The sequence below is a fragment of the Haliotis cracherodii genome, unplaced genomic scaffold, assembly GCF_022045235.1.
Source record: "Haliotis cracherodii isolate W230 unplaced genomic scaffold, xgHalCrac1.p SCAF_10, whole genome shotgun sequence".
Lineage (NCBI taxonomy): Eukaryota > Metazoa > Mollusca > Gastropoda > Lepetellida > Haliotidae > Haliotis > Haliotis cracherodii.
This window is the reverse complement of record NW_027266265.1, coordinates 17,062,543-17,073,380: the sequence shown is the minus strand read 5'-3', so window position 1 is coordinate 17,073,380 and position 10,838 is coordinate 17,062,543. Positions and strand designations below refer to the sequence as shown.

Genomic DNA, 10,838 nt, shown 5'->3' with positions numbered 1-10,838 from the left:
GATGACGTAAAAATCTGGATTGCCTGATTACAGACACACACCAAATTTCCCATGAATACATGAATAGGTGACTTCGTAATGTACTAAAATATGAGTTCCATTTGAATCCATACCAAACAAGTTAAGATTTTACAAAATTTATTACTACTGAAGTGAACATAAGACTTTGCTTGAAAATATGACATGTTCGTATTATGAACAAGTACCATCATTATTGAATGATGGTTCCGTTCCATAAAATATGATTCACAGGCTATATATTTTATTTACAATTACATGTACATGGACGTGTTAACTGTCTCTGTGCGGGAAAGCCTGGTGGGAGAAGAACGGGAAATAAGCAGCCTCTTCTCTATAGTTTTGCCTCCATACCACTCCCCATGAAAAACGTTGGTATGAAGGTGGGATCCTGAATCGCGTCTCTGGTGATGTTGAATTGACTGATGTCGTACTGGGTACGGCCATCAACAGCTAGCTCGCTCAGAACTTTTCCAAGCAGACTTGCAAATCTGAAAAATGAACGACCATGGAAGTTAAGGTTAAGATGAATGAGGGGAGACGAACATGTTTTAAGACGGATTTCAAGTTTCAAGATAGCGCTATGTGTTTTTATCTCGAATTCGAAGTAAGTTATCAAATTGTATTATATGTATTTAAATATAACGGCAGTCGGATCCTAAATAAGTTCGAGATCTGGTACATTCTAGATAAAGGATCTCGAGATAAGGTGGTCCGACTCCATTAATCTTCTATGGATAAGAGAAAAGTCAGCCCATATCGAATAATCCAACACCCTGACATCTTCCCACGCTCCTATCCAAGGTCAAACTTTCTGTGCCAGTCCATGAATGTAGTTACACATAATATAGAACAGGTCATACATCCAGAATGAGCCCAATTATAATCCTAAATATGGTCACTACACGCCAGATGATGTATTCCAAGGAGTGCTCACTTGTACGCATGTCCAGCACCACAACAAACAATGACGTCAGACCAGCCCTTGTATGCGCATGTGTCGACCACGAAGTTTCTGTCTGGAGGCATGGTGTATAGGCAGGTCTTAGTCTGAAGGATTGGTCCTAAGAACTGTAAACACCAAGTACAAATCAGCATGCAAATTAGCATACAGGCGTTTAACTACCAACTGAAGACAGAATCATGATGAAAGAACAGGAAGCTGGATACACTCAGCTGCCATTGTGCGAAGAGTCAGCATCGGGATGCCGGGGCTTCCAGATACAGGAATGATGACAATAATTCAGATAGAGAAGTCTGACCAATCAAGGAAGTGCAAAGTGAATCGGCACTAATCTGAAAAAATGACACGAGACCAGCGACGATTACTCCACTTTCGACGTTGTGTACACCATTGACGTCTGTTGGCAATAAGACGATTTGTAAGGTGCTTCGAAACGCGTGGCCGTCAAGCATGGACGTGAGCCGCATGTAACCTATTTCTAATGATCTGACCCAAAGTTCGTACTCCAGTAGCCTGATGAAAGTTTGTAGGAATTTGATTCGCCGTTTGGGTTCGATTTCGTAAAGCCTGGTTTCGGATCAATTGATCCTGTACTCTTGTCTTTGACCTGGGACGCCTGAACGGGGTCGATCGTCGCCATTTTGGGTTTGTTGATACCTGTTCCATAGTCTGCTAATCAAAGCCTGAGAAACTAGAGCGTATTGGCCACTGCACGCTGTTTCCAGCATGCCAATAGACGCCGCATCGCTAGTTTATACACAAACATTGAATGATTTGCATAAATCACAACTATGCGCATGACACCATGCGCATGTATGAGGCGTTTGTTCTTATACTTGGCATTGACATTTATATTTCATAATCTACTTTTTGCCAAGATTACATGGAGATGCACGAATTGCGATAGATAGTCGTAACACTACAATCGCCTTGTGAAAAGGACCCAATCATGTAAACTAAATTACCAGTTGCAGGCAATTACATCTGGGAAATGTTTGTGTATGTGGTTATCATTAGTGTATCATTGAAGTTAAGGTTATTGAACAGTGGGACATCTACCTTGGGACAAATCTCCTCCAACAGCTCAGTACAGATCCGCTCCCGAGCAGGATCCGGCTCAAATGTCCTCGATTCGGCGGTAACCACGTTGCCTCCAGCGTCGATCCCGATCTTCGACCCCGTGTTTCCGTGGATGGGGAGGGCGTAGATGTCGTAACGGGGGCAGTGAAAAATCCAGATGGGGTACCTATCACAGAGTGTTTCAACTTGTAGTCAAGTCATGACATAATCAGGAACGTGCATTAGCTTTGTCAAACTTCCTTAAAACTGGCGTGTTGCAAAGGCGTTATCCTTTTGAGAGTGAGTCATTGAGGTGGATTGTAACAGGATGTCAGTTTGAGGTAAACCCAAGGTTAACCAAAGTCAAACTATGCATAATAATTGAGGCAAACACCAACAGATCTCGTGATTCCACACACAGTAGAAATCTCTGGTAAAAGCCCCATTGTACGATTCCGACTATGACAAAAGCATGTGTTTGTGAATCATTGTCACTTAGTGATGATACCAAGTGTTCGCGAAAAGATGAGCGTGCCCTGCCCCACGGATGGCAAGTCAATTGTTCTCCTGGACTAAACACGGGAACATGTGGTACACGTCAAAACAGGGTATTCCATCTGACATCATTTTTGTCACTGATGCGTCAAATTTATAAATATCTACCATAACACTCTTTGAAGGCTTTACTTTGGCTTTGAATGTTGTAAGAACTTTTCGAAAAAAAGTGTACAAAAAAAGTATGAAATCTTTGCAGAAAGACCATGTTCGATTGTACCTCAAAAGGTGTGAAATGTGACGACCAAAGACTACAAATGCTTGACATAAAGGGAAAGCTGAAGTCATGACTAAGGCCATACATACTTATGGATAGTGGTTTGGCTTCAAATCTAAATATGAAGCATAGGCGGTTTCGCTGGTTTCTCTTTCATTTCTATCCAAGGTGGTTAAATCAGTTGAAGGCACGTTTCTCATATACGCAAACATTCAAAGAAATACTTAAGAATCCACTACATATTAATTCCACTTCACTTCAATACTTTCTGCAAATATACAGAATTGTCACTGCTATACTTTAACACATACTTACACCTCCTGCAGCACAAAGCGCATTTCGTGCATGTGGTCTTTAGGGTTATAAGTTACACATGTATATAGTTTACTTTGGTTTGTAGAACCAAACGCATTTTTGTTTGGTATTGTATATACTTTAAAGTGATAATTCCATGGAACACCATCAACATTGATTAAAAGTGAACGTAAAGTATACATTGTCATGCTACAAGCGTATTGTAACGAGAAGGTGTATGTAGTGTGTGGTGTACAACATTGTGCAATTAATAAATATGGGGATTTGGAAAGGTTTGAATTAGAGGTGGCAAAGTTAACAGTATGCTGAGTACGTGTCAAAGTTTAGAAACCTAATTTATCGCGTCTATTGTTTTCGGAGATTACAGATATCCATATAATGATCTCCAATGATGCTTTTTACAGATATTCATACAATGACCTCCAATGATGCTTTTTCCAGGGTTCGACTATGTTCGTAGCCTCTGGTGTTCATTAAACATCTTAATAACCTGCACTCGGCTGAAGTAGGGCTTTGCAAAAATCATGATCACATTCCTTTTCTGGCAGGTCTTCACTACTGCTACCCTCAACATGGTTATCTGTCACACCTGCATTGTCTTTCTTGGTATATTAACTGATCCTCGGTCCCGAACCGATATAGCGCATTGCAGACCGTTATTGATTATGCCAACCCAGCCACTGATGCCTTTCGCATAGAAGGAACACTTGGAAATGTTAGAAAATGTTAAGAAATGTATGATTTGAATAAGTAATACAGTAATTTTTCTGTTCCTGACAACTGAAAATCGCTGTTCTCGTATTTGTCGAGCCTTCAATCACAGATCTTTTTGTCGCTCGCCCCTCTTCCCCTCGGGTTTTAGATCCACAGTATAACCCTGATTCAGGATTTTTTTATCCTCTACATTACTCTCGATGGATTTCATTTTCTCTTTCTCTTTGAAATACGACCATATAGGAACGAATGGGCTGCCTAGTTTGGGCGATCATGTTTCATTCCTAGTTTTTTATGCTCTGAATTTACAAATCCATATCGTTTCGTTACTTAAATCAGAGCTTCCGTTTTGTGCATTATTAGGACGTGTAGTGTTACCTCTCGTTCTAAGCTTGACAATGATATCAAGGAGACCCACCAGCAAGTCATATTCACTGTTTCTACTCACTTTTCCTTGGTGAACTCCTTCATGTGCGGCGTGGCGTAGTACGTCACCTGCTCCTGTGTGACGGTGACGGGGACGTGGACGCCGATTGTCCCCAGGACCGAGTTGAGCCACCCCCCTGCCGTCACTATCACCTTCCGGCACTCGAACACGCCCTTCGTTGTGTGAACCTAACAATGATAAGCTCAGTCAGTCTTGTTCAGCAAGAAATGGGAAACTTTATCAAACGATATCGGTCAAAATATTTGTATGATAAAGAGCTGAAATTGTTTGTCTTTATGCTTTAGTGTAATGTGTCTACAATGAAATATGCAAAAGCGTTTGAAGATATTATAATATGAGCGCTCACTTGGGCGTCAGTCACGGTTCGTCTGTGTATGCAAGATAAGTTGTACATACATGGCATTACAGCTTAGCAAGTTAAGGACGTGAAATTACTTTTTCGGTCAACGTGTAAGGAACGTACAATGGCGTTGATTTTGAGCATGTCATGTACAACTTTGCAAAATGCAACTTCGTACACCAGTATCCCACATGTCAGACTTTGGGGAAAACTTCATTCCTTGATCCATGGTTCTTTACTTACAAAACGTGGTGACCATAGGTATAGTTACATATCTATTTTCAGAGGTTCTGGTTAATTTGTCAAAAATGAAAGCAAATGTCATCTGAAATTTTCTGAGCAAACAATATGTGAAATGGGGGAAAGACATTTAGTCAAGAAGTTGTCATCCTCAAGGGCATCGACTGCGCTCCCTTCCTGCTGATCTGTTTCTTTATGCACATGAATCAGAATTTCTGCTCGGATTGACAAAGACAAACCAAGGTAATTTGGCCAAGTAGTTTAACTTCAGGTATACCCATGATCTGAATATCGTTCATTAACCATCAAATAGCCAATTCCCTTCCTCTATTTTACCCACCTGAACTAGAAATAACGGAGACCAGTGAGACCGCGTCCTCTGTTTCATATTTAGATCTATGCATAAAGAATCAGAATGACTAGACACTCTCCACAAGACTGTGTGAGTGAGTGAGTGACGCCGCTTTTAACAGTATTCCAGTTATATCACGGCGTGTCAGCTTAATAAGGGAGGAAAGCCCGAAGTGATGCAGGTCTCAGACGTTAACCACTTCGGTGAAACCCACGAGCACGGGGATGGTGCAGACAAACCTAGAAACATAATCGGGGCGAACCGGGATTCGAACCCACAATCATAGGTTTCTGGCGTGCCCAAGGGACGCAACTCTGCACAGCGAATCGCGGCGCCTTAGACCACTTGGCCACCAGTGTCCCCCAAGACCATATGACAAGAGGGATAGCTTCAAAAGAGGGTACAATGACATTGATGTTTAGCATGTAATGTACTTGCATGAAGTTGATGTTTTGCATGTAATGTACTTCAATGTCGTTGTTATTGAGCATGTGAAGTACGTACAATGACGTTGATGTTCAGCATGTAAAGTACGTACAATGACGTTGATGTTCAGCATATGTTGTGCTTCAATGGCATTGATATTTTGACATGTAAAGTACGTACAATGACGTTGCTATTGAGCATGTAAAGTGCGTACAATGACGTTGCTATTGAACATGTAAAGTACGTAAAATGACGTTGATATTTTGGCATGTAAAGTACGTACAATGACGTTGATGTTCAGCATGTAAAATACATAAAATGACGTTGATGTTCAGCACGTAAAGTCTGTACAATGACGTTGATATTGAGCATGTAAAGTGCGAACAATAACGTTGATGTTGGGTATGTAAGTAACGTAAAATGACGTTGATGTTGGGCATGTTAAGTGCGTACAATGACGTTGATGTTGGGCATGTAAAGTACGTACAATGGCGTTGATGTTGGGCATATCAATGCGTACAATGACGTTGATAATGAACATATAAAGTGCGCACAATGACGTTGGTGTTGGGGATGTAAAATACGTAAAATGACGTTGATGTTAAGCACGTAAAGTCCGTACAATGACGTTGATGTTGGGCATGTAAAGTGTGTTCAATAACGTTGATGTTGGGTATGTAAGAAACGTAAAATGACGCTGATGTTGGGCATGTAAAGGACGTACAATGACGTTGATGTTTAGCATGTACTGTACTTCAATGACGTTGATGTTGGGCATGTTAAGTGCGTACAATGACGTTGATGTTGGGCATGTAAAGTACGTACAATGACGTTGATGTTGGGCATATCAATGCGTACAATGACGTTGATAATGAGCATATAAAGTGCGCACAATGACGTTTGTGTTGGGGATGTAAAATACGTAAAATGACGTTGATGTTAAACACGTAAAGTCCGTACAAGGACGTTGATGTTGAGCATAAAAAAGTGCGTACAATGATGTTAATGTTGGGCATATAAAGTGCGTATAATGACGTTGATGTTGGGCATGTAAAGTGCGTACAATGACGTTGGTGTTGGGGATGTAAAATACGTAAAATGACGTTGATGTTAAGCACGTAAAGTCCGTACAATGACGTTGATGTTTAGCATAAAAAGTGTGTACAATGACGTTAATGTTGGGCATGTAAAGTGCGTATAATGACGTTGATGCCGGGCATGTAAAGTGCGTACAATGACGTTGATGTTGAGCATAAAAAAGTGCGTATAATGACATTGATGTTGGGCATGTAAAGTGCGTACAATGACGTTGATGTTGGGTATGTAAGAAACGTAAAATGACGTTAATGTTGGGCGTGTAGAGGACGAACAATGACGTTGATGCTGGGCATGTAGAGGATGTACAATGACGTTGATGTTCATCATGTTAAGTGCGTACAATGATGTTGATGTTGGTCATGTAAAGTGCGTACAATGACGTTAATGTTCAGCATGCAATGAATATCAATGACGTTGATATTGAGCATGTCATGTACTTCAATGACGTTGATATCTGGCATGTAAAGTACGTACAATGACGTTGCCGTTGTTGGCCCTACTGAGCCTGGTAGCGGGGCAGTTCTCCAGGACTGTAGCCCCGTTTCCCCGGGCCAGCTGAATGTGGACAGCGTTCCCCACAGCAGCATCTACGAGGCCCGCCTGCTCCTGGTACAAGCCCACGATGTCTGGACCCACTGTGAACTGGGGGTAGCGGGCCATCAGTTGGAGGTTTGACAATCTGTCGTATCTGATGAGGAAAGGACGAGTATTATACAAATTGTAGGCACCTGCGTACTTTGGGGTATCGTTAGATGGCTCCCTTTAACGAGAACTCAGGGACGGAAAGTATTATCATGACACCCACTTCACATAATAACTCACTTGATGTTGTTCCTGTCCATTGCTACAGCGTACTTCTCCATGATGGCCTCAGTCTGTCCCTTCCTGGCCAGCTGCAGACCCCCGGTCATCCATACAACCTGCTGGCCGGACTCGCGCTCTATCTGGCCCCAACTGTACTTGGACAATACAAATGTATTACTTGTTAAAGGTAGTCATCGAATGTTCATTGCAAGAGATGCTTAGTCCTAGAACGGTGTTTAAATATTCGCACTAAGTTTGGCGCACTCTCTAAATAGGAGTTTTAATGGTGCGCAATATTGTTAGGCATGTGTACTTTTGTTTATGTAACATGTGTACTTGCAGTACATGTATATCAATAACTTTTTTCTCGAAAAACATTTTCTCTAACGCATTTCACTATTTTAGCATTTACCACTTACACGACCAACTGACACTTTGATGAAATCACAGATTCAGTTTGATAAATATAGAATAATAAACTTGCTCCCGTGTAATACCAATGTTATGAAACGAGTGAAAAGTTAACACGTATCTTTACAAGTCGGGAGTCTGTTCCACAAAGTTGGAACTCCCATACTTTTACATAGACTTACGTCTGTCCACACAGTTTACAGTCACGGCAGGATACCTATGACGTAATGTTGCAAGACACACCGGCGAAACAATGCCTTGGGACGTAAGCCTAGCAACAGGGTTGCTTGTCATCGAGTGTGCATGAGCTCCTCTCATTGATCTGTCATCTCTACACGCACTTTCGTTGAATTAGCCGAATGATGTTTTCAATATTTGTTTGTGAAACATGTTCCCACAGTACATAAGCAGGTGCGTTGGTACTGAACACTGTGTAACACCAATTGTTATTAAACGGGTGATCTCTTCACGGGCGAGTAATAATTGAGCGGTTCATTAAAATTATCTGTAAGTCTGCGACTTTTGTCACTTTGGACTTTCTTTCAACACACCGTGATTGTATTGGAATACTGTTGAAAGCAGCGTTAAACACAACTAACTCACTCACTCACTCAACACGCTCTCACTTACGCCTTGAAGGTGTCGGGGGTGAGTCTGGTGTAGCGGTCATCATGGTACGTCAGGCGGCTGTAACAATAACCTGTACATTTACCTTTGGACCCTTTTATTTCTAGAATAATCCGCCTCGATTATCTGCCGAAAGAGATGCCATTCGGCGTAAAAGGCAAAATAGCGATACAAACTTATATGATACAATGTCAATCGAGTTACAATAGTCTTTGCACTGAGACCCCCTCTTTAACACTTTATGTTTAGCATGAAGAATACAATATATTTTATAGTTATTGATTATAAGCGTAGCAGTAAATCATAATAACATTGCAGTGCATGAATACATTATCATTGTAAATTCAATTATTCGCTCTACTGAAGTTACTGCTTAGAAACAAAGTGGTAACTCATGATAACATTATTGTGATTTAGTACATTAACAATGTATGTAAAGTTTTCGTGTAAATTTCAGTTCTCCGATTTACTAAACTTACATGATCCTCGATACGTCTTGTGAGCCTCCTCTTTCATGGCCGAGAGAAAACTGCTCGAGACCAAGGACTGAAATAAAAAATACAACGCCTTTTTTCTAATTCAATGTGGGTCTTCATTTTCAGCTGAATAAATTCTTGCTGTTTTGTTTTTCGTTTTCCCATGGAATTTAAGTAGATCGTTCTTTCCTGTGTATCCAAACGGATATGCTTTGGTTTGGTTTGGTTTGCTGCCATCATTGCCGTTTCTACATTAGACAAAAAGTATGAGAAAAGACAACCAAGAAATAAAGATGCAAACAATTATGAAAGGCTCGTTACGTCACCTCTAGTGATCTGTAAGGTTTTCATTGACACATTTACACTGTACGACCTCACGATTTTGAAACAAAATACGTTACTTCCTCTTGATAAAAGTCATTGTCATTGCGACAGGACCGATAGTCAAAGAAAGCGTACACCTATATTTGTATGAGTTTGGAAGCTTACACACTTGTTTGAAATGGTCTTTTTGAGGTAAAGAGGTGAGATAACATATTAATTGAGAAGAAAAGAAAATATTATATATCTTTAGACTGATTTTACTCTGAAAAGCACAGTAGAAATGAGACACACTGAAAGAAAGATTTCCGTCTTAAAGGTTTTTTTTAACTTTCTCGGGTTTACCTTTTCAAATAATTATAGTATTTCATCATTAAATCTACAAAAAAACTTATTGATATTCAGTTATACATTCATATACTTTTCACCACTATTTTGCCTTTTACGCGCACTGGAATTCGTTTCGGAGGATAATCGAGACAGATTATTCTCTGGCATTGTCGTTTTAGTATAGATGTAATTTATGTACAGAAATGATATGTATCATCACAGTGAGTGAGAAGTTTGGCTTACCCCTCTTTGAACTGTATTTCAGTTATATCACTGTGTTTCAGATTCGCATGCGAGAAAATCCCGAAATGATGCACGTCCTGTACTGTGGTGAAAGCCAAAAGCACTGACATAACTAGAAACTTAGTCGAACCCACGATCTCATGTTTTTCACAAGCCAAAGGGACGCAACCCTGCCCAGTCTTAGTTGACTAGGCCACCCTTGCCCCCAACATACACAAAGCAAACAAATATTCATATCATACTTGAATACTTGACATAATGTAATAAAATACTTGGAAAGCAGTACGCGAACGTCAAGTTACCAAATGCTTGAATATCAAATACAGCAAACTAGCATGACTAAATATCTAAATAAAAGGTCTCACCTGAGCTGGAACGCTTTGACAACCAGTATAGAGCACCGCTGCCTATCCCTCCACAGCCAATGACAATGTACTCAAAATACTGTCGCTTAGATGCAGCCATTGTGCAATATATACGAAACAAGTGGAGGAGAACCTGTATACACGCTGCTCGTGATCGGACCCAACAGCTGCTCAATTGTACTGTGGTGAGACTTCAAGGATCTCTATTATCAACAACAGTTAGGTCATATACTCCAAATAGGACAATTGAAGCTCTGTGACTATCCATGCAATATAACGATTAATATGCATAATATAGAGCGGAAAGTTGGATTTGAAATTAGTTATGTTTATTAGTGGATTAGATTATCTTTAACTCTGCTGGTGGGTTGAATATTCATGTCGCGTAGCGTGTGAAAACAGATCAGACACTGACATCCGTTGGAGTTACTTGACCTATATACCTGACATTTTTCAGGATTTGTGTTGAAGATCTAAAGCAAAATGTAATTTGACCTACGGTTGTTGTACATTCT

The 10,838-nt window shown here is 40.5% G+C and overlaps 1 protein-coding gene across 1 annotated transcript; it reads right to left on the bottom strand.

Annotated features, from left to right (window-relative positions):
- Positions 1–215: 215 nt before the first annotated feature.
- On the bottom strand, positions 216–10,498 carry LOC139447478 (monomeric sarcosine oxidase-like). The gene is made up of 9 exons (XM_071228875.1): positions 10,324–10,498; positions 9,068–9,134; positions 8,592–8,648; positions 7,569–7,700; positions 7,221–7,434; positions 4,291–4,457; positions 2,042–2,228; positions 956–1,089; positions 216–509 (listed from the first exon to the last, which is right to left on the bottom strand). The coding sequence occupies exons 1-9, from the start codon at positions 10,421–10,423 to the stop codon at positions 353–355; spliced, it is 1,215 nt and encodes a 404-aa protein (XP_071084976.1). The 5' UTR covers positions 10,424–10,498; the 3' UTR covers positions 216–352.
- Between the last annotated feature and the right edge of the window lie 340 nt (positions 10,499–10,838).